This window comes from Natrix helvetica (assembly GCF_964273705.1).
Source record: "Natrix helvetica genome assembly, chromosome: 5".
NCBI lineage: Eukaryota > Metazoa > Chordata > Lepidosauria > Squamata > Natricidae > Natrix > Natrix helvetica.
In genome coordinates, this window is record NC_138551.1 from 111,245,957 (window position 1) to 111,270,074 (window position 24,118).

A 24,118-nucleotide genomic window follows, 5' to 3' on the forward strand; every position below is an offset into this window, starting at 1 on the left:
AGAGTGCAGAGAAGAGCAACAAAGATGATTAGGGGACTGGAGGCTAAAACAAATGAGGAACGGTTGCAGGAACTGGGTATGTCTAGTTTAATGAAAGAAGGACTAGGGGAGACATGATAGCAGTGTTCCAATATCTCAGGGATTGCCACAAAGAAGAAGGAGTCAAACTATTCTCCAAAGCACATGAGGGTAGAACAAGAAGCAATGGGTGGAAACTAATCAAGGAGAGAAGCAACTTAGAACTGAGGAGAAATTTCCTGACAGTTAGAACAATTAACCAATGGAACAACTTGCCTCCAGAAGTTGTGAATGCCCCAACACTGGAAGTTTTTAAGAAGATGTTGGCTAGCCATTTGTCTGAAATGGTATAGGGTTTCCTGCCTAGGCAGGGGGTTGGACTAGAAGACCTCCAAGGTCCCTTCCAACTCTGCTATTGTAGTCTTGTAATTGTAATGATGATATGAAGAAATTATTTTTAAAAAATTCAGCCCCAGAATTGCAAAATGTGCCAGGACTTTCTAATGTCATTTTCCCACAATGCTCTTTTCAGTTTCATGGACCAAACTTTACTTCTGGAGATTCCAAAATCCATTGTGTCCACCAGCCACTCTTTACTTGGAGATCTTGCCAGGTGGGCTCACCTGCTGTTCTAAGGGTTGGGCTATCTCCTCCTCCTCTCCAGTTAAGACACGTTGCCAGAAAAGTGGAAGAACAGAGCTTTTTACACACATTAAAAGGCAGCTTTTTTGTCCGCAGAGGCCTCTGGAATTCCCACCACCACTTTTGGAGAAGTGAATAGCTACATGCAAGAAAAAAAGAAGATCAGGAATGCTTTTATTACAGCCTTCCCGTGACTACAGAAGGAAAATAGATGAGGCTTGGTTTAATGTACAAGCCACAGCAAGAAAAATTAATTATAATTTGCTCTTCTGCTCAGGTTCTCCATCCCAGAGAGTTTAGGTCAGAAGGAGACTTTAGAGCCAGGAGCTGAGCCCTCTCTCTTTCCAGGAAGGAAGAGGCGGCTGCAGCCATGCTGGGACCCACTGGCACCTCCTCCCTAGACTTGGCAGCTTCTCCACAGCCCTGAGACATTCAGGAGCTGGTATGTGACCAAGAGGCGGAGCTGGCTGTTCAACAGCCAGAGGCAGGCAAAGACAGACTGAATGGAGTTCTTGCAGCTTTCTAATCTCAGGTTTATCAGGTCTAGAGGAAGGTGGAGCAGTGCCATTGCAGCTGAGAGGAAGCCCTGTCTGACTACTGCTTCTGCTGCTGCCGCAACCACCACCACCTCAGACGCCTCAGTGCTAGAGGAGAGCAGAACAGGACAACTGCTAGGAAAAAGTGTGCATTGGAGAGTTGGATCCAAGATGGAATTGAAGCTCTGAGCTGCAGTGCAATCGAAGATCCTGAGAACCTCACAGTTTCTTCCGTCTAGGTGTCATGTCCGGTAAGGAACATCCCTGTGGAACTTTTGCTTAGAGTAGGAGCTCCACCTTTGGAGATGGACAGAAGAGTCATAGGAGAAGGGCAAACACATCTCACTTTGGATCCTCACTTAGTGCCATCTGTCACCTTATCTCTTTGAACACCTCTCTGATTTAGCCACAGGTGGTTTCTAAAATGGGAGTCTGTGTTAGTCTGCTCGGCTTAGCCAATATTTCTCTCCAGCTGGACCGAGCAGACAAAGTACAGAATAAGCTTCAAGTTACCAATTGTTGATATGCATAATTGAGAAACTGAGTAGATGCCACGGGTTCTCTCTTCTACCCATTTGCACAATCTGCAGAAATATCTCCACCTAGACCAAACTGGGTCTTAGAGGTACAGATCTGTATTTTGAAACAGGCATGAATTTCTAAGGTAGATAAATATGATGTCCATTAAAGAGCAGCAATTTGAAAAGGAAATGAACTTTACTCACAGGGTGGGAGATAACAAAACAAGGGATGAGCTCCATCCGTGGACTACCAAGCTGGCACCAAATATCAACTATTGTGTTTTTCCAAGAGGCAAAATATTGCTGCTAATAGCTGCAACATAATGCATGGTTTAAGTTGATAGCTTGCTAATGCCTCTGCCGGTGGAGTGCTTGTGGTTGGAGATGCTGGACACAGGGAGGATAAGGCTGAATGAGTGATGGCAGTTTCATTCTACCATTTTTCCCAAGTTGCTCTGTGTGTCGGAACAACAGGGATGCCCCCTGCCTTATGGAATTGGAAAGGAGATATGACTGCTTGGGCCTTAGTGCCATATAAGCAAGAACAAGTCTAGGAGAAGCTTTGTGTGGAGGTAGGTGAAGGGGATAGCCTCAGTCTAATTCTGAATGATGTGTCTCTTGATGTGCACGTGTGTATGCAGCTACATTTACAATACAGGTAATACAGACATTTTTGGGCAAATTTGCCTCCCACCAAAGAGAAGTCCAAGGTGTTCAGAACTTGCTGTGCTCTCAAATGCCATCTCTCCATTAATCCATTTAACTGATTACATCATAAATGAGGCAAGTAAGAAAACTTTACAATGAATTTCCATCCTCCCCCATAGTCTTTCCAGCTGTCTTCTGGGGATTGAAAAGAGTCTTTACTTGTCCATCTCAGGATCCTTTCTTCCAAGTCTGTTAGGCTTGGCTTGGTGGTAAGGGTGGTCAGTCAGGCTTGGGAAGGTCTGCTCCACTCTGGTTGCAGTGATGACTATATGAGAATTAGTCAAGTCCTAAAATGGAAACAAAACTAACCATTTTACTTTCATAGAATGACACCTATCACTATCTCCCCTATCTCATATATGAATCCCTTCAGGGTCCAGATGAAAAAAAAATAATTTCACACTACAAGGAGTGAAAGGAGCCCAAAGATGCATATTTCCATAATGCAAATCAACCATTGCCATGAATAAGAAAAACTACAGCTAGAGAAAGAGCTGAGCATTGGCCTCTCCTTTATGCTGGAAGTATCCCTTGGTAGGATTCAGAACAGGTCTTCTTCACTCATAGTATAAAATAAAAAGGCTTTGCATTTGGGACTCGTTTTCGCTGAACACAGACCTGAACTTGATTGAATCTCATGTCCTCTTCTAATTCCTAATAAAAATTTATCTCAAATTCTAAATTCCATCTTCTCTGACATGGTTCTCTAGGACCCCATTCATGGCTCTCTAAAAGACTTCCTTTCAATATTTCTAACAATATCCAAACTCCTGTGGATTTCCTCTTGGAATATTGGGAAATGCTGTGGGAGAGGGAGACTCAAAAGGCTGGCTGTGGTTACATGCAAATTGCAAAAGGAATAAAAAAGAGAAGACATCATGGAAATGAGAGGCATTAAATGAATGTTGACTTACTGCAGCCCAATTCCCAAGTCCACCACTTAATTTGTCAGCAACTAAGTTCTGCAAGACGGAGGAAAAAATCCTGGATGATGGATGTCATCATTATTCTGTGGAAACCCTGTCATATTGCCACTGTATGATTCATAACATATGACACCGTGATTTTGTCATTTGAGAATGCTCTAAAATAAACCCCCAAATTTGGCTTCTCCTGATCCATTGATACATTTTCTGTAAGTCTTCACCATCATTCTAGCCACTCTCTATTAACTGCAGGATTAAGGCCTCTTCTGCAAAAGTATATCTGTAAGTATATGTGGCAATACATTTTAAAAGTATCTCTATACTCTTGCAATCCAGGCATCCATAACCTTACTCTCAAAATTTTAACCAAAATACCATGAAACCTACCAGTCAGTGGAGGCAGGGGAGGCACAGCCTCACTGTTCTCACCATGAAAAGAAAAGAAAATGTAAAAGGGAAAAGGCGAGTGTTGAAGTGAGGCTAGCTAGCTGCTGCCTCACCGTGAATGACTGTCTAACTGTTTAAAAAAGCCTCTAAAAAAGCACCCTCTACTATGAGGCAAGAGAACTGCATGCCTCATCTAGTCTGACTTTTTACGTGTTTTATGATGGCTCAAGCAGAGTTAAGCGAGGGTTAAAAGCCTAAAAAATCCTGAGGTAGATGAGGCACACAGTTCTCCTGCCTCATAGTAGAGGGCGCTCATTCTTCCTGTGACTCAACTCTTCCCTTTTTCTTTCCTTCTCGCTTGCGATACAGTGACAATAAAGGGGGAGCGCAGAGATGTACCTTCATCTCTTCATTGAGTTCCCTTTTTACAGGATGAGCCAGCTTCCTGCTTCTTTTATTTTCTGGAAGTCTCACTCCTTTCTCCATTTCTGCCATTTTTAATTTAATTTTATTTTTTTGTTTGGTGTGCATGCGTGTGTGCGTGTGTGGCATGCACTCGTGTGGGTATGTATCTACTTTGGTGGAGATGAAATGGCTGCTGGTATTATTTGGGAAAAAGCTTTCAGGGGGGAAGGTTGTGGAGAGGAAGGGAGGGAGGAGGGGGTGGCTTTTAGCACTGATTTGTTTCCCTCTCTTTTCTCTCTCTCTTCAGCTCCCTTTCATTTCTCTCTCCCTCTCCCCCTTCTCTCTCTCATATGTTTCCCTCTCTTTTCCCTCTCTCCCATTCTCTCCTTCCAGCTCTCTTTCATTTCTCTGAATCTCTCTCTCTTTCTTCCCTTTTTTCTTTCATCTCTTTCTTGCACGTGCAAGCAAAATACTCCAGGTGTCAGCATTCTAAATACCATGTATGAAGTCAATCAGAGACCAAGGCAGAATCATCCTTAAAGTTCCAATTTAATCATACAGGCAAGTTAGCACTTTGCTATCGAATTCCAACTCTGATCTTCTTCCTGGAATTCCACCCAGTTGAAAGTTCATGATCTATCTCCACACCCCATAATCTATCACATGTTCCAATCATCATCTTCCATGCTGGCATCTACACCCCTCTGCTTCCGGTCAGGTGTTGAGGTGCGGAGACAAAAGATGACCTTGAGCTTCTAGAAAAGAATGACAACAATACATTGCACAATCCTACTCCTTTCTATTCTCCCCTCCCAACTACTACACTAATGAAACAGCATAAGAAATTAATAGAAAGTGTGGCAGGCCAAAGATCCTAAAAGAAACATAACTACAGGCCTGACACCAGGATCACGGTAGCGGGGACAGCAACTCCTTCCGCTGCACTGTGGAGAAGAGCCACACTGTTCAGGAGACTCCTCAGAGCTACTCAGGTCAGCGCAAGCCATGGTCCCCTTCATGTTGGTTCAGGAAGGAGGGGAATGGGACCGCGGCTCGCGCTGACCTGAGTCTAGTGCTAAGGAGTCTCCTGCACAGCGTGGCTCTTCTTCACAGTGCAGCGGAAGGAGTTGCTGTCCCCGCCAGCGTGATCCTGGGGTATTTTGCCTGCAGGCGCAAGAAAGAGATGAAAGAGAAAAGGGGAGAAAGAGAGAGTGATAGAGAGACATGAAAGAGAGCTGGAAGGAGAGAATGAGAGAGACGGAAAAGAGAGGGAAACAAATCAGGGGAAAAGAAAGGAAGAGAAAAGAAAGGAAGAAAGAAACTAACTTTCTCAGACCTATGACAAAAGCAATGGCAAGCTAGATCTCTTGCCAAAAAAACTGCAGTTTGCCAGAAGGCACAAATTGGAAGCAAGTCTGATTTTTTAAAAAGAAAATAAAAGATGGCAAAAAATGCATCTGAAAATAAGATTATTTATAATTTTGGATAATGTATTATATTGTCAAACTCAAAAGGTTTTTAATACTTAATTGTCGTCGTCGTCATCATCATCATCATCATCATCATCATCATCATCATCATCATCTCCTCTCTCTCCCCCCCCCCTTGGAGGGACTGTCCTCTCTTGTGGAAAACACAACAAGGAACTCCTCGGTTTCTTGCTCCCCCCCCCTCAAATCTCTTTTTTTGTTGTTGTTGGCCACTGGTGGTCACCGCATATGGTCTTCAGCAATATGCTGTTGCCCGCCACCTCTTCGAAACGTGCAAGGACGGGACAAAATGGTGCAGATCCTTTTATTAAAACTCCCTGTATTACAAAGGCATTTTAATAAAAAGATTGTGATGACATCAATGCCTTACCAGCCATAAACCTCACCGCACGTCACTGAAACCTACTCTACTGTATTGTCAGCCTCTACTTCGCTTGCTTGCTATCAGCTGTCATAGAAACAGGGAAGGAGAGGGCTTGAGTTATTTGGGGTGGGAAACTTATGGCGCTGGAGACGTTATCAGAAGGGAGGTTGGTTTTCACCATGTTCTGCAAATGCTGATGGCCTGTGTTTGGACTTAGTCAAGGTCAACCGTCTCTGCATACCATCTGAATGAGGTTTTTGAAAATGCACCCCGCATGACACCTTTGGGAGTTGCAACTTGGTCATTGGGTTGGAGTGATTGGGGAGAAGGTGCTGGGTAAGCATTTGATATGTACATGTTCACGCCTTTTTGGCTCAGAGCTTGCTTTTCTTTCACTGCTTTTCATGACCAGTAAAATGTGTACCCATGAAGGACATGTTAGCTAATTTGGGCAAGGGGAAAATTTTCATGAAATTAGATCTAAGAGAAGCCTACTATAGGGTCAGAATAAAAGAGGGAGATGAGTGGAAAATTGCTTTTAACTGCCCTTTGGGATGTTTCCAGTTTAGAATATTCCCATTTGGACTTCAGGGGGTACCAGCCGTCTTCATGCAATTAATAAATGAGGTGCTGCATGAATGCCTACACCTCCTTTAAACTTACAGAAACAGAAAGAAGATGGGTCATATGGGGGGAAAAACTTTTGCCGGCTGGTGGGCCTTGATAACCTGATGACGTTTCCTGGAGGGGGTGAAGCACCCATTTGAGGTATGAACTGATCATAAAAACCTTAAAGCATTGAAAACCCTGCAAAAGCTGTCACCTAAGCAGGTACGCTGGGCACAACATTTCAACTGATTCAACTTTACCCTAAAATACACCCTTGGGGGGGAAAAACTTTATGGTGATGCCTTGTCCAGGCTTCCCCAATACAACAGTACAAAACTGACCATGATTCATCCAGTCATCCCAGCTAAGCACCTTGCTTCCCCCATGGTCACCAGAAGCCAAGGGACAGTTGATTTAAAGGTGCCTACTGACCTGATGGAAAAACTGAAGGAAGGTATCACATCTGATGACAGCACTCTGATTAGTGCACTATGCATGATGGCCTTGCTTGGGTAGGAGCTAAACTGTATGTTCCTGCCAGCCAGAAAATTGTTGTCCTTCAATAGGCCCATGACTCAAGAATGGTGGGACACTTTGGTTTTCTGAAAACTTTGCATTTGATTAAAAGGCAGTTTTGGTGGTCTTCCTTGAAAAAAGACATAGAATCCTACATAGCCAGCTGTTCCATTTGTGCAGCCGCAAAGAGACCCCTAGGGAAGCCTCAAGGACGTTTTTAGAATGTTTCCTGGCCTGGTGTACTGTGGAAGGAGATATCAATGGATTTTATTGTTAAGCTGCCAGAAAGTCTTGGAAATACTGTCATCTGGGTGTTCACCGATTTATTCTCCAAACAAGTGCATTTTGTACCTTGTTCCAAGATTCCATCGGCAAAGACATTATCTAAATTGTTTATTTTACATATGTATAGATTACATGGGGTTCCTGAATGCATTATTTCAGATAGGGGGGTCCAATTCACCTCTCTCTTTTGGAAAGAGTTCCTAAAGCTAATAGGCTCTGCCCAGGGGCTAAGGTCTGCCCACCATCTGCAGACTAACGGGACTTGTGAAAGGGCTAACTCGGTTCTGGAGCAGTATCTTAGGTGCTATGTCAATTATCAACAAGATAATTGGGCTGACTTCTTGCCCCATGCAGAGGTGGCGTACAACAATTCAGTACATAGCAGTACTGGAATGTCCCCTTTTAAAGTTGTATTTGGCCAGGATTTTGTGCCCATTCCTGTATTGCCTCAAGAGAAGCCACAAACTTTATCCTTGTGCAAATGGAATGACCAACTTCAATGTTTCTGGCCTATGACCCACAAGGCCTTGGATGCGGCTCACCAAGCACACAAAAAACAAGCAGATAAAAAAGGGCAAAGCTGAAAGAATACCAGGTTGGGGATAGGGTGTTTTTGTCCACCAAGTTTCTTCAAACTACCCAGAAATCAAAGAAATTGGGCCCAAAATATGTGGGTCCTTTTCCCATTGTCAAAATTGTGAATCCCATATCAGTGAAACTGGAATTGCCAAAAACTCTAAGGAGGATCTATCCTGTGTTTCATGTAAATTTACTGAAGCTGGAACATACATCTTTTATGCATTCACCTCAACATTCACCCCCTGTTCCCCTCCTTATTGAAGGAGAACAACATTTTGAAGTTAAAGAAATCTTGGATTCCAGGAAACATAGGGGACGTATCCAGTATTTGGTATCCTGGAAACATTTCCCCCCTTCCTAGGCTGAGTGGGTGAACAAGTCTGATGTCAGGGTTCCCAAACTTTTATGACAATTCTATTCTAAGTATCCTGATAAACCTTGATTGTGATGCATATTATTGGTTGTTATTGTTTTTTCCTTTTTGTTTTTATTTTCTTCCCACGGGTGATGTCCTTTCTTTTCTTTCTTTTTTTTGAAATTTTTTTTTATTAGTTTTACAAAATTTTAAGGAAAAGGGTGATGGGTATGGTTACAAATTTTGACAGCTACATCATGCAGGAAATGGTATTCCCCCCAATTCTCATAACTTTTACATAATGGTAAACAAGATGTTATTGCTTAACTAGATTTTGACAGCTTATTTTTACATTGTATCTTTCAATAGTTTCAATCATTTATTTTGTATCAAACAAAAGATTCCTTATATCAGCAATTGCACTATTTTTCTAACTTACTTCTGTGATCTGAGTTTTCTCATTGTTGCCTCCTCCCCCCTGCCTGTCAGCAAAAACCTCGGCACCTCCCATATCTTGTGTGGTGTCATCCGCTTTATCTAGGAGGGTTTTGTTTTTTTCCATGAAGGCCTCTGCCTCCATAGTTGTATTAATTCTAACTCTGCTGCCTACCTTCTGGCAGAAGCCACCAGAACCAGAATCCTTTATCAAATAATTTTTTTGCTAATAGTGCATATTTTTTTCTTTTATCTCTTACTTTCTTCGGGATTTGTTTCAGGATGGCTATCTCTCTGTCCTTGTATTTTAACGTTTGCCCCCTTTGTGCCCCCAGAATCTCATCTCTTGTAGCCTTTCTAAGAAATTTAATGTGAACCTCTCTTGGAACATTGTGTGTTCTAGCATAAGCTGAATTAACCCTATAAACCAGGTCAATATCCCATCCTAACTGCTGTTTGTCTTTTTTAATATATTCTGCTAACATTTTTGTCATGATCTCCCTCAAGTCTTCATTGTCAGTCTCAATTACATTTTGAAATCTAAGGAAAAAAGACATCCTTTCAGATTCCAATTTTATGATGTGGTTCTCAAGTTCTAAATTCCCTCTCTGGACCCCCCTCACCTCCCCCCTCATTTCAGCCGTCCCCTCCTCCAGAACTTCCAGTCTCTGTTTGTTTTATGCCGTTTGGTTTTGATTCTCTCTGAGCTGTTCATTCATTTCTCTCAATTGGCTTTTCAATTCCTCCTGCCCCTTTAAGATCTTTTGAAGCAGCTGATGGATTGATTCCTCCTCAGGGGCTTTAGGTTGTAGAAATGATGTTAGTGACTGTTGTCCGATTGGACTGGATGTTGAAGATGTTGGAGCAGAACCAGCAAAGCCTGGTTTCCCAGGTGGTGGTCTCTTCGGAGCCATTATAAAAAAAGAAGAACTCAGAGGTGTCCATACAATGAGATGGAGACTGTGGAAGGGCACAACCAAGAGAGACCACGAGGCAGGCAGTCCAGACAGGAGTAGAGACCTTTTCTATAATTCAAATCCAGTCAATTAAATCAGTTATTCAGGTCCAAGATATTATGTAGCAAGAGATATTTCTGAGAGTCATGGAGGCAAAAGTACAATGCCAGCAATTTTCATAGGCGGAGTCAAATTGCAAAGAGCATAAAGACAACGGAAGTGTGCCATCTTGCTTCGCCAACACCAGGGATCAGAAAGCAACAAGTCAAAAGTTTTCAAAGTTTTTAAAGAAGTCAGATCATTCACTTTTCTTTCACAATTACAATAAAACATTCATTTGCTTGCTTATAACGAGTGTGATTCCTTTTAAAACTCTCTCTCTCTCCTCTGAGAGAGGAGATAAGTCCAAAGCCGCTTTTCTGAGGGGGGGGAAGTCCCCCTCCCTCCAATCACACTTCCCAGGAGGGGATTGAAAGTCTTTTAGAAAGCTGACAATCTTTCATTTAAATATCAAAGGGAGAATCGGGGAGGGTTCCCATCTCACCGCACTGCAGCTGTAGCCTTCAAATTGTCAAGATCATCCAGCTGCCTCGACACAAAAGTGCGCGGGAGCGTGGAAGCTCCGTCGCGCACCCCCTTTTGCTTCTCGGCTCCTGGGGCAATGCCAGGAGCCCCTCCCCGCAGCCGCCGCCGATCCAGGGTACCCCCAGAGAGCAGCCCATAAGGCAGGGCACCCCTTCAAGGCACCCTGTGCCCCCCCCAGCTGAGGGGAGCCCACCAAGAAAGCACAGAGCAGACAAACAAGTCCGTCACTCTCAACAACCGGAAGCAGAATGGGTGATGTCCTTTCTGAAGGAGGGCCGAATGTCAGCCTCTATTTCTCTTGCTTGCTATTGGCTGCCATAGAAATGGGGGGAGAGCAGGCTTGAGGTATTTGGGGTGGGAAACGTATGGTGCTGGAGGAGTTATCAGAAAGGAGGTTGGTTTTCACCATGTTCTGCAAATGCTGATGGCCTGTGTTTGGACTTAGTCAAGGTCAACTGTCTCTGCATACCATCTGAATGAGGTTTTTGAAGATGCACCCCACATGACAACTTTGGGAGTTGCAGCTTGGTCATTGGGTTGGAGTGATTGGGGGGAAGGTGCTGGGTAAGCATTTGATATGTACATGTTCACACCTTTTTGGCTCAGAGCTTGCTTTTCTTTCGCTGCTATCTTTTCATGACCAGTAAAGGTAACTTTAATTCCACAAACAATGGAGTTGGGAGTTTTCTTTTTTGGTTATTGATGGAAGCACGCCTAACATAAACCAATTGTGAAAGAGAAAAGATACAAACATTTCAACAGATCCGAAATAGCCAGTTTTTCTGGTAATTTAGTTAAAAATTCAAGAATCAGTTTATTTGAGGATCATCTTATCCACGAGTATATAGTGGATCTCTGGATTCAAACCCAATTCTTTGGCTCAATGAATGGAAGGTCTCCTCTGGAGGCAGTTTCTGTTTGCTTTAAGATTTCTATTTCTCTTTTATGGGAAATGTAATATTCGGCCTTTTTAAATATTTCTCAAAGTATTTCATTCTTCCAGGTGATGGGTGGGTGCTGGCTTTCTACAAAGGAAAGTGGTGGAGATGAAGCTGGAATATTAAGCAGAAATCAAACAGCTGCCAGAATGTTGGGCAATGTGATGTATTTTCCTTTGGGAAGTGTCTTCACTTGGCGTGTTTCATGCACATGTTTGTGTACCCCAGAACAGGCAGTTGCTGTGGCTGGTGGAGTGGTAGCTGGACTTCTGCTTCTGGTCCTTTTGGGGATAGCTGCCTACCTCTTCTGGAAGAGCAAATATCTCAAGGCCTCTTATGAAGAACTGACTGATCCGGTCACCTCAATTTTGCAAGAGTCAGATGTTGCTCAATCAACTTTGGTTCCTCCTCAAAATGCCAGGTACAAAAACCCTTTTTCTGCTGGCCATCACTTTCTTTGGGAATCTCCTTCCTCTGCCAGAGACAGGGGATCCAGTCAAGTCTCAAGTGGATCACCTCTGTGGCTCAGGCTTTGGGGAAGGACAATCAACCCTGGGAATACAAGGCCTCTCTGACTACTGGGTTTAGAGACAAGGAGTCCCTCACCTTCCATTCCTCTCTATCAAGCAGCCAAAGAAATATAGAAAAAATAAAAATAAATAGAATGCAGGTATTTAAGGCCCCCCTGCCAGAACATTCCAAAAATCAAACAATTATTGAATAAATGAAATGAACAACAGACATTTTCCAGCTCATTGAACAATCCCTGACTGCATAATAACTATAAAATAGCCATGGAAAACCTAAAAGCACTTCACCTTAAGAGAGATAGTTTCAACAGGTTTTTCCTTTGAAGAGCTTCCTTCTAATTACCAGCTAATTGGAGACAGAAGATGTTCCAGGAAAGATAACAAAGAGGGAGGAAGAAGAATTGGGTAAACTGGGAGAAAAACTCTAGAATTTGTATCAGCCCTGGGGCAGAATTTACACAATCTCTTCATATCAAGTTCCCAGCTATTTTTTCCCAACCTTTGCATTGTTCCACCATATATAGGATGTGGAAGCATCTTTGACATCCATGCTTTGTAATTAAAATTTCTAAGCAGAAAAAATTTGGATCTTCAAAACATTCTGTCTATTCTTATAATAAATTATCTTTAGATTAATTAATTTCCCTGTGGTGGTTGAAGAGAAATGAAAGCAATGTGTATCAAGTTTCAGAATCTGCTTGTTCTGGGACGATATGCAAAGTCCTTTAGCCATGATTTGTGGATTCTTTTGGAAATCTTAATGCTTAAAGTTGGGTTTCAATACAAAACACCATCTTTCCATAAAACAATTTAAATCCCATGGATTTAACTTTTTCCAAATTAAAATGAGGCCAAAAAGTGAAGAAGGCTTGGCTTTCAATCTATTACTCTTTCTTCCTTTTATTGGTTTTAAATTTTCTCACTTTTATTCATATTTCTACCTCCTCCTCCTCCTTTGCATTTCCATTGGAGGGGAGGTAGTTTATTCCCAGGTCTGAGATTGAAGCCCTGACTTATCCACTCAATTGCCAAGTGTTTTAATCAGTAGCTGTTTTCTAAAAAGACTCAAGGTGTCCCAATCTTGAAATGATGCCCCAAAGAAGTCCTTTTAACCTTTCTATCTTAATTTTAGGCTAATTATTTGGTCTTGTTTTGTCAGATGGTGCTTTGATTTTGTTCAGCTTGTTATTATTGACTGTTTATTTTTTTAACTGTTGCAGCTACTTTGCCTGCCACTGACTGTCAGTAAGTACGATTATGAGAAGATATATCTTATATCTTACATATAATTCTAGAAAAGAGCCGGGAAGCAACAAGTACGATCTGATTAATGCCAAACATCCTTTTAAGTTCCTTTGATGTGCGGTGGATTTCAGCTCCAATTTCTTCCATTTCAGTTGGAAGAGTTCCAGATATTTCAACCTTGTCTGTGTTGTTTTCAGAGTAGTTAGATTCCTGATATGGTTTTTGTTTCCTTAACATAACTCAATGCTGTGTTTGCCTTTGGACAGAGCAAAGAGTGTTCCTTTCATTGTCCCACCCAAATTTCGCCGACAAGGGTGGACTGATATGCTAAGCAGAGAACCAATTCAAGAGGAGAGCGAGCTTTATGTGACGCCAGACTCTGGACCCCGATCCTCTTTCCATTCTTTAGGTGGGTTGGCACTTCTTTCAGTGAGTAGAATACCAGGAATTGGATTTCAATGGACATTGCCATTGTGTTGCTGTTTAAACAAGTCCTTTCCTGTTTAAACACAATAGTTTCCTGTGAGTCTGCACGAACAAACCTTTCTGCCAGAAACAGAGGAGGAAAATTATTAAAGTTGTTTAGAGTCAGAACCTATTTTGATGCTGCAATCTAGTTCAGGATCACTTCCTGTATTTCCAGTGTCACTCAACCAACTGTATGTGAGCATTTGTCCCAGAGCTGGATTGGCTTCAGACCTATGTTGAGCCCACAGAAGTTTGCCTTTAGATAAAAGTTAAGATTATAATAGCTGATTAGGAAAGACAATGGGTGTGAGTTTTCAACGAATGCCCTGAAACTTTGCATCATTTTATTTATTTATTTAGAAGATTTATATGGCCGCCACCCACTCTCAGTTTACATCTTACAAACAATAAAAATCCAGTATAAAAGAATAGAAAAACCAATACCCCTTCCCCCAGCAACAACCAAAGGAGCCGCTTGATCATCTGGGGGGAATAATTTTTCATTGGTGGAAACCAGTGGTGGGTTGCAGGTAAGGGTGTAACAGGAGCCTGCCTGGAGCACCGGATACCGGGGGCCCACCCGCCCGCCTGAACTCCTTACTGGTCTTTTAAGTCTTTGCCGCTTTCATGCATGCGCACAGCAAGTACAGTGCCTGTGCACCGCTCCGCTGAGCAGCTGGAGCATCGCAGAGGCTCACAGAGGCGGTAAGATACATGCATGTGCTGCACGTGTGTGCACGCATGCTGCACGCATCCATGTGGACAACACTGGGCCCGTTTCAACAACATCTAGAACCCACCACTGGTGGAAACATTACCTTATCACTCCTGACTCTGGCTGTTGAGATTCTAAGAGGTTCTGTAGCTTCACTTCATTGTCTGCCTGCTGGCTTGATCAAAGGAGGAGATGGAATGTTCCTTGGTGGCATGGGGCATAACTGCTTTTCAGCCCTCCTCCCCTCTGCTTCATTGGAGCAGAAACTCTCATGGTGCAGAAGACGCCACAGAAAGAAATTTGGAACCTGGTCCTGCTAACTTCAGAGGGTGCCTCTGTCCTGATGAAACCACCAAGTGCAAAGGTTAAGGTGACGTCTTTATCAAGGGACTGAAGGAGAGAGTTTAACTGTCTCATTTGTTCCCAAGATTTGTTATGACTTTATTATGACTGCTGTGCAATTTTAAGTGATCCTGGTCATCCAAAAATGCACTTTTAAATAATGGAAAGGGTTAAATAAAACATTTAAATGGTTGGAATTCTATGTGATAACCCAGAAATATTGTGTGTATAAGATGTAGGTGCTTTTAATTAATGAATTAAGAGTCCATTGAGTTGAATTGAGTTGACTATTTCCTACAGATTTATAAGCTAATTCCACTGAACCATGTTACATTTAAGAAGAGTTATGAAGTAATGTTCAACTTCTGTTTTGAAAACTCGATCACTCTCAGATGTAAAATTATTATATCACCATTGATTGAAATCAGAGGTGGGGTTCAACATGTTCTGACCAGTTCTGGAAAACCAGTAGTGGAAATTTTGAGAGGTTCAGAGAACTGGTAAATATTACCTCTGACTGGCCCTGCCCCCATCTATTCTCTGCCACCTGAGTCCCACCTGATCTGGAGGGAATGGGGATTTGACAGTATCCTTCCCCTGCCATGCCCACCAAGCCACACTCACAGAACTAGCAGTAAAATTTTTTGAATCCCATCACTGATTGAAATGCATGGATGGTCCACAGTACATAAGGTAGAAACAACCAAATTTTAAATAGATTTTGCCCACTTCATGTTTTGAACTCAGTGAGGTTAGCTGTTTCCTTTCTGTCTTCAAGCTGGAGCATACCTTGTAGGGACCATAAATCCAGAGCTCTACCGCTTTCCAGAAGACAAGAGTGAGACAGACTTTCCAGAAGGAAACATTGGTCGGCTTTGGTTCTCTGTGGAATATGAGAAAGAGTCAGAAAGGCTTCTGGTGTCCTTGATTAAAGCCCGAAAGCTGCAGTCTCCTTCTGGTTCCTGCAACCCCTTGGTGAAGATCTACCTGCTCCCTGACGAGAGGCGTTACCTGCAATCTAAAACAAAACGCAAAAATCTCAATCCTCAGTTTGATGAGGATTTTGTGTTCCAGGTAAACATCGCTGAAGATGAGCTTGATCAACCCCTATTGTGGGGTCTGAGCTTGGTTGTTTTCTTGCAGGCATTGCATATCCCAACTAGGTAATGTCACCAGTGCACAAGAGGAAGGGGATGGGGTTTGTGGAGGAGGAGGAAGAGAAATCTGGGGTTCTTGGTGCTCTCTGAACTGGGTTGTTTTCTTCTGGACATTTATGAAATGTCCAGAAGAAAACAATCCATCATCATATTGAGCACAGTGGTGGCACAGTAGTCAGAGTGCAGTACTGCAGGGTACTTCTGCTGATCACCGGCTGCCAGCAGTTTGGCAGATCGAATCTCACCAGGCTCAAGGTTGACTCAGCCTTGCATCCTTCCAAGGTGGGTGAAATGAGGACTCGCATTGTTGGGGACGATATGCTGATTTTGTAAACTGCATAGAGTGGGCTATAAAGCACTGTAAAGCAGTATATAAGTCTAAGTGCTATTGGTATTGCTATCAATGCTAGAAGGGAATAGGGTTTCCAAGAAGGAGGACAGTGGGGTTCTTGGTTCTCTCTAGATTGGATTGTTTTCTTCTGAACATTTCATTACCCAACTGGGTAACATCATCAATGCTAGAAGGGAGTTAGTTTTCCAGGGAGGAGGAGTTATGTGGGGTCCTTGGTGTTCTCTGAGCATGGTGGTTTTCTTGCAGACATCTCATTAACCAAACAGACAGCATCATCAGTGCTAGAAGGTTTTGCTCTTCATGTATATATAAGTGGCTTGCCCTGTCATTATTGGTAGAAGTGTTGTTTTCTTCTTGGTAATTCCTTGATTGGAATTCAGGTTCAGGTTTTCAGCCAACCAGTCACACCAGCTCCCAAACAATCCCCAAGACCTTATCTCTCCCAAATGTTGAGCTAGGAATGACCAACTGTGGTATGCTTGAAAAAATTATTCTCATTTGAAGGCAGACCATTGAATTGTTGGATACAATGATCCCTTATCCTTCATGAAACTTTTGAAAAAGTCTCCCGTGGAGAAACTGACCAGGATGGAGCTTTATGTATGCCCAGAATTAAAATGAAGGGGGTTCTGCTGTATCCTGACTATTCCAGATTATCTTGGTCTTCCTTGTGTTCAGAGCTGCGGTCAGATTCATCCCAACTGATTCTCTTTCTGTGCTTCTTCCTCTCTAGATTTCAAGCACTGTTTTATTTCAGAGGACACTGAAGTTCTGTGTCTATCATGTTGACAAGCAGAAGAAGCTTATTCTCCTGGGCCAAGTGGTCTTCCCACTGAAAAATGAAACTTTGGCTGAAGACGGGAAGGTTGTTGTCTGGAGGGATTTGGAACCAGATAACCTGGAGGTAAGGAATGAATGGAATATTAAGTTCATGAGATGAATAACCACACAGTTTGTTTTGGGTTGTTGATGTTTTTTAGGACAAGTTTGTAAACAATGAATTTGACAGATCCTGACATACGTTCTATGTTGGCTACAATTCACAGATTATTTAGCTTCCTCTGTTATCATTTTTAACTTAATGCAGTCTGTGAAATTGCCCATTTGTGTATGAGAAACTGTTATTTTATAGTTTGGGGAGCTGTAGGGTCACAGAGAATAGAGCAGTCCTTGAGGCTATTTTTCGTTTGATTGGTTGGGACCTTTGCAAGGGTCCTAACTCCATGTTTGGAGGTACAAGCATCAAGCATGTCCTGTCTCAAAATGGTGAGGATTTATTTATTTTATTTTTTTGTGAAACATGTACAAGATAACAAGTAGAGGTATGAACATAAACATGAACAAAGGAAGTAAATACAGATAAATGGGGACAGTAGGACAAGAATGGTAGGCACACTCGTGCGCTTATGCATGCCCCCTTTACGGACCTTTTAGGAATGGGGTGAGAAGGTCCATGGTAGACAGTTTGAGATTGAATCTGTGAGGGTTGGAGGCTGTAACAACAGAGTCAGGTAGAACATTCCAGGCATTGACCACTCTCTTGCTGAAGTTGTATTTTCTGCAATTGAGTTTGAAGTGGTTTACCTTGAGTTTGTATTGATTGTTTGCCAGTGTATTATTGTGATTGAAGCTGAATAAGTCATTGACAGGCAAGATGTTGTAGCAGACAATTTTGTGTACTATGCTTAGATTGGACCGCAGGCGGTGCAGTTCCAGATTGTCCAAGCCCCAAATTTCAAGCCTGGTGGTATAAGGGATTCTATTGTGAGTAGAGGAGTGGAGTACTCTTCTTGTGAAATACTCCTGGACTTGCTCAATTGTATTAATGTATGACATACAGTGTGTGTTCCAGGCAGATGAACTGTATTTGAGAATTGGTCTGGCAAAGGTTTTGTATGGCGTAGTCTAGCAATACAATGTTACCAGAAAAGAAGCTTCACAAAATTGGGTTAAAAACTTAATGCTTTTTTGGTTACAGTGAGCTCTGGGGCTTAGATCATTTGAGATGAGTACTCCTAGGTCTTTGACTGAGTGAGGATCATCTACGAGATTGTTTCTTTTTTAAAAACAGATTAACAGAGTTGGAAGGGACCTTCTAGGTTACCTAATCCAACACACACACCCCTGCTCAAGCAGATGGCAGTCCAATATCTTCTTGAAAGTCTCAAGTGATGGAGCTCCCACAGCTTCCAAAGGCTCTTCTACTGGTTGATTGTTCTCACTGTAAGAAAGTCCCTCCTTATTTCTAAGTTGAATCTCTCCTTGCTCAGTTTTCATCCATTATTCCTTGTCTGGGCTTCAAGTGCTTTGGAAAACAGCTTGACCTCTCTGTGGTAGCCATTCAAGTATTGGAAGACTGCTATCATGTCTCCCCAGGTCCTTCTTTTCACTAGACTAGCCATGCCCAGTTCCTGTAACTGTTCTTCACATGTTTTAGTCTCCAGTCCCCTAATCATCGGTTGCTCTTCTCTGCACTTTTTCTAGAGTCTCAACATCTTTTTTATAGTGTGGTGACCAAAATTGAATGCAGTACTCTAGATGTGGTCTTACTAGGGCTTTATAGAGTGGTATTAGAACCTCTCTAGATCTTGATTGTATCCCTCTGTTAATGCAATTTAGGATTGTGTTGGCTTTTTTTGGCTGCCGACACACTCTGCTGGCTCATATTTATCTGGTTGTCCACTAAGACTTCAAGATCCCTCTCACAGTCACTGCTATTAAGCCTGGTTTCACCCAGTCTATATGTGTACTTTTGGTTTTTCTTACCTAAGTGTAGACTTTACTTTTCTCTGAATTGAATTTCATTTTGTTAGATAAGGCTCAGTGTTCAAGTCTGTCAAGATCCTTCTGGATCTTGAGCCTATCTTCCAGGGTATTAGCTATTCCTGCCAGCTTAGTATCACCTGCAAATTTGGTAAGTTCCCCTTCTATTCTCTCATCTCCACTCAACTTGTATTTGCTGTTCTGATTTTTATTGCAAATGTGTAGGACAGAGCATTTATTAGTTAAAATTTGGAGTTGTCAATTGCGCGACCATTCTGACATATAGTCAAGGTCACTTTGTAGGGCGGCAGCATTGTCAGTGGTGTTAAATAATTTTACATCATCAGTGAAGAGGACGCTGCTGCTTTTAATATGATTGCATAGGTCGTTGATGTACAGCAGAAAGAGTGTGGGTCCTAAAATGCTGCCTTGGGGGACACCACTGTTAACAGATGCCGTATTTGATTGGGCCCTCCCTATTTTGACTATTTGTTGCCTGTTTAACAGGAACTTTGCTATCTACTTGTGTTGGGATCTGGAGATTCCATAAGAACTTAGTTTCAACAATAGTTTGTCGTGCACCACTGAATCAAAGGCTGTGCAGAAGTCGATGTATGTTGCATCTATTGCTTTACCCTGGTCAAGATGTACGGTCCAAATGTTTCTGCAGTATACGAGTTGCAGATTACGCGACTAATTTTTTTCCTGAAACCAGCTGCTTGTTAGAATTATGTGGGAATACGAATAAGGGAAGTGAGGATCAAATTAAGTCTTGAAACCTAAAACCAGGTACTTCTGACTTGCATTCAAACTAAAGCTTGATGTGTTCTTCATGATACCCTGGCTTAGCATTATGTATGACTATAATCAACATCAGATTGGATGAGCCAAGAAAATCTTACTGATCTTATTTGCCTTGTTTCATCTTGTCAGTCAAACAGAAGAAATTTGTTGAGGAAAGGAATCAGATGTTGCTGATGTAGGAGAACCTTTCCCATTTAAAGTTGAGTAGTGTTCTTCTTCCCCACAATGCTGACCTTCCACCAATATCTGGGGTGGATGAAGGAGAAGGAGAATTAATTACAGACTCATTAGCTATGCCATTTCTAGTTCAGCCATCCCCACCAATTGAAGTGAATAACAATTCAAGTAGTGGAAGACATATTATAGATTTCTGACCTGTGTCGTCTTCTTCTCCTTAAAGCCACCTTCTGAATATGGCGACCTACAGTTCTCTCTCAGCTACAATGACTACCTGGCCCGGCTCACAGTGGTGGTTCTGAGAGCACGAGGTTTAAAGCTCCAGAATGAGAGAAATGGCACTGGTCAGTATGGCGGGGAGAGAAGATCTACAACTATTTTGCTTTATTTCTTTTCTTCATCTAAATCTAATTTGTAAGAATAATGAGGTCTTCTGTATTCTGAATGATAAACTATAATCACCAACTGGAAAATTGACCAAACTGGCACCCTCATTCTTCAACCATGAGAGGAAAGCAGGAAACTTTAAATTAAATTCAAATTAAATGTTTGAATATATGTATATTCCACATCTCAGTTTGGGTCTAAATTGCTACCCTATCTGGATTACCAAACTCCAGAAAACCACATGGCAGTATTGAGATACGTTTCTTCTTTTTCTTTGCTTTCATCCAGTGGCCATCCAGAATTTTACAGCAGCCTACATTAGACTAAAGTAATTATTCCGTGTACAGAACTTTAGCCCCAAATTCCTGTTTCAAAACTGTTTATTCTCAATATCAAACAATTTTATTCTCATTGGGGACTCAATGTTTAATGTCCTCTAAATAGTTTTAGAGATTTTAATATTTGCTTAATATTCTATCTGTATTTGACATCTCACGATATTACGTTGCATTATTTAACATTTGCTATTTATCAATTGGTGTATAAACGTATGCTACAATACTCCAGTCTATTAAAAATTGGACAAATGGTGCTTTATGAGGGCACTAATAATCCTCCACATTTTACACACCCCTAATTCTCTTTCCCATGGCACCCCAAGTAGGGAATGTATTGAGGCATTATAAAGAAAGGGCTACAGATTGTGGTCAAAAAAAGTCAAACTGACAAATACAGGGGTGCAATCAAAACTTTTTTTATGTGTATTGCATGTATGATGCAGATAAGAGAATTGAGGCATTAATCACATCATAGTGGCCACAACTTGATTTTGATTGACACTCACAGTGCTAATTTCCCCTGCCTACCTAGAATGCTTATGCTGTGAACAAACTATCTCAACTACAGGTGACCTCCCTGTCTTAGAACCCTTTCCAAGACCTTCTGAAAGCTTCTCCAAGGTCAGATAGCTGGTATTTTGTGAGTCAACAAATCACTGCTTTCTGGTGCCATGATTTTTGGGTCTTGGCTTTCCCTTGCAGTCATAAAAGGAGGTTTGACACATTTATTTAGCTTACCAAAATAAAACAAATATTAACCATTTCAGTTCCGGAGACCTTTCTACCATGTTCCTATACTTTTTGGAGGCTAAACAGAAAAAAAAAATGAAAAAGTTGTGTATTCCTACCCCACTATATAGCTGGGGTGGGAATAGATAACACTCACAATGTCTGACTGAATTTAATAACATAAAATAGCATTGGAAGGAACTATGCATTTTGGCTTTCTGATAAGGCATCAAAAGATGATAAAGTCAAACAATTCAACTTTAGAGTCAGCTGCCAGACTTTTCTATTAGATGTTTGAGCAGCATACATTGAATATTGATCAAACTCCGTTTTAAATATACCCATATCTACTTTACAACAAGATCAATTTTTTCATTATCCATGCTTATGTTCCAGAAAATTTTGAGTATTGTTGCAGGTGCAATCCATAAAATTAAAGTGAAATTATATTTTGTATGGCATTCTTCCAAAGTTCCATTCTGGAGGTTGTACTTGAGTATCATTTTCTTCTCCATGTTTCCAACCTCATCCTTTTGTTCTAGGGGTGTGTGTCAGAGTGTCACTAATGAACCACAACCAGCTCATCAAAAGCAAAAGGACAACAGCAAACATTGGATTCTCCAATCCATTATACAATGAGACTTTTAGCTTCAAGGTGGACCAGCTGCAGCTTGATGCAACCAGTCTGAGCTTGTCTGTTCTCACAGGGGATGGTAAGCAGCCCACGATGCTACTCTCAGGGGTCTTGGAGATCCTTGTTAAGTTTTCATCATAATCTTTGTTTAATCCTCATGATTTTTGTGGCTTTGTTTAGAGACCTCCTCCCTGGGCTGTGTGATTGTGGGGCCCTTCATGTACACCCGAGGGAAGGAACTTGAACATTGGAATGAGATGATCGGTAAACCCAAGGAGCTGGTGAAAAGATGGCATGCTCTGTCATTTAGCAGCTGAAAACTCTCACAAGAGAGCTTCTGTCTCCACAGTGGTGCCATTCTGATTCAGTTCATAATAGAAGTTTTGAGTCTCAGGGATCAAAGACAAGGGACAACCTTTCTCAAAGAGGCTGGATCACTGCTTACTATCAACCATAGAAGTGGACATTCAGATTTCCATCATTGAGTTCTCAGAAAATTTGATTCTGCCATTAAAAGAGTTTAATCCTTTAGTCCTTTCAATAAGGGAGGGACAATTGACAATTGATCTCCATGAGTTATTTCTCTCCCTGTTAGATATTCACTCTAACTACCATGGTTTCCACCAAGGTCCTCTGTTCCGGTGGGAACAGAGGTTCAATCCTATTGGTTGAGAGGGCTGACAGCTCCCTATAAAAGGGCTGCTGTCAGACCAAGCAGTTGCTGGATTGTACATACTGTTCTACTGTTAATAAAGAGCTGTTGTTGCTATAAGCCTGTATCTGCCTTCTCAATACCCAATCTAACACTCCCCTTAGCAACAATTCACAAATTATTTGCCTCCAATTTTGGCAGAAAACTGGCAGATAAGCACAGTGAGGAAAACAAGGTAATCTGATCTATGGAACCAGGACTGTAATGTCTGCATTATTGGAACTGTTTCCTGTTGTGTGAAGACTTTTTCCATTCTCATGCTGTCTGACAGTTTGGCAAAATTCTGCATTGATAAAGGAAGTATTTTAACTACTACATGATTCTTGAAAAATCAAATTATAAACCTCTACACCAGGGATGTCCAAACTTGGCAACTTTAAGATTGGTGCCTTCAACTCGCAGAATTCCCCTGGTTGGTTCTTTAAAAAAAAGAACCTCACCTTTTAATCTGAGATTCAGTTCAATCTTGGTAAATTCTACTTATCGTCCTTTTGCTGTGGTAACAAATAGCATGTCCATTATTTAAAGAAACATGGGGTGGGGAAGTAACAAATTATTTCAGAAACTCCTCTGAGAGTCAATCCATGATCTTTTTGTAGCTACTAATTTATTCATTAGCTCAACAGCTCTTGAGCAGAGGAAAGGATAATCAGGAAATTAATTGAAACAGGAAAGTTTCATGTGTGAATGAACATCACAATATAGTCCACATACCACAGAGCCTGGATTCCCACAGGAGCTAAGCCAAAATGAGACAAATGAGTTCACCATGATGTGCAAAGTCTTTATTAGCCACCCAGTGGAGGGCATATTGGTGCTTCACCAGAACTCCTTTAATCATAATTATGCAGCAAAAAGTAAAATCCTGTATTTTTGCAAAAGAGCATTGGTCTCATTAATACTGTACCCTGTTCTGGCAAAACAAAAAACTTTCCTGTTTCAATTAATTTCCTGATTATCCTTTACATACTTACCTTGTGGCATTAAGAGTGGCCAAATGACAATATTGTGCCACTCTTATTGCGTCCGCAGATAACCGCCCTGCCACCCTGTTTAGGATGACCCGCTCCCTCCTTTCACAGAGGCCGCGGGAAGCCCCCCTGCAGGGTAGAGCAGAGGAATTTGGGGAATATCTGCAGGACAAAATCACTCAGATTCGCAGCGAGTGGGTCTCCGTTAGCGGTCTAGAAGAGACGTCGGAGGTGGGTCTTGAGGTGCCATCCTGGGAGGAGTTTGACTCTGTTACTTCCGACGATATGGACAGGTTACGTGGACGACTGCGAGCCACCACATGTTTACTGGACCCGTGTCCCTCCTGGCTTATACTGGCATCCTGGGAGGTCACACGAGGCTGGCTCCAGGAATTAGTGAACGCTTCACTGAGAGAGGGGTTCTTACCGGCCGTCTTGAAAGAGGTGGTGGTGAGGCCCCTACTCAAGAAGCCTTCTCTGGACCCAGCCAAGTTAGCTAATTACCGTCCCGTCTCCTACCTTCCCTTTCTGGCAAAGGT

General features: G+C 42.0%; 1 protein-coding gene across 1 annotated transcript; it reads left to right on the forward strand.

Moving 5' to 3' along the window:
* Nucleotides 1–1,254: 1,254 nt before the first annotated feature.
* On the forward strand, nucleotides 1,255–22,474 carry SYT15 (synaptotagmin 15). Its single transcript, XM_081956609.1, has 8 exons — nucleotides 1,255–1,447; nucleotides 11,484–11,676; nucleotides 13,297–13,439; nucleotides 15,334–15,629; nucleotides 16,798–16,968; nucleotides 20,032–20,152; nucleotides 21,805–21,975; nucleotides 22,077–22,474. Exons 1-8 carry the CDS (start codon nucleotides 1,441–1,443, stop codon nucleotides 22,211–22,213), a joined length of 1,239 nt encoding a protein of 412 aa, XP_081812735.1. The 5' UTR covers nucleotides 1,255–1,440; the 3' UTR covers nucleotides 22,214–22,474.
* Nucleotides 22,475–24,118: the final 1,644 nt, after the last annotated feature.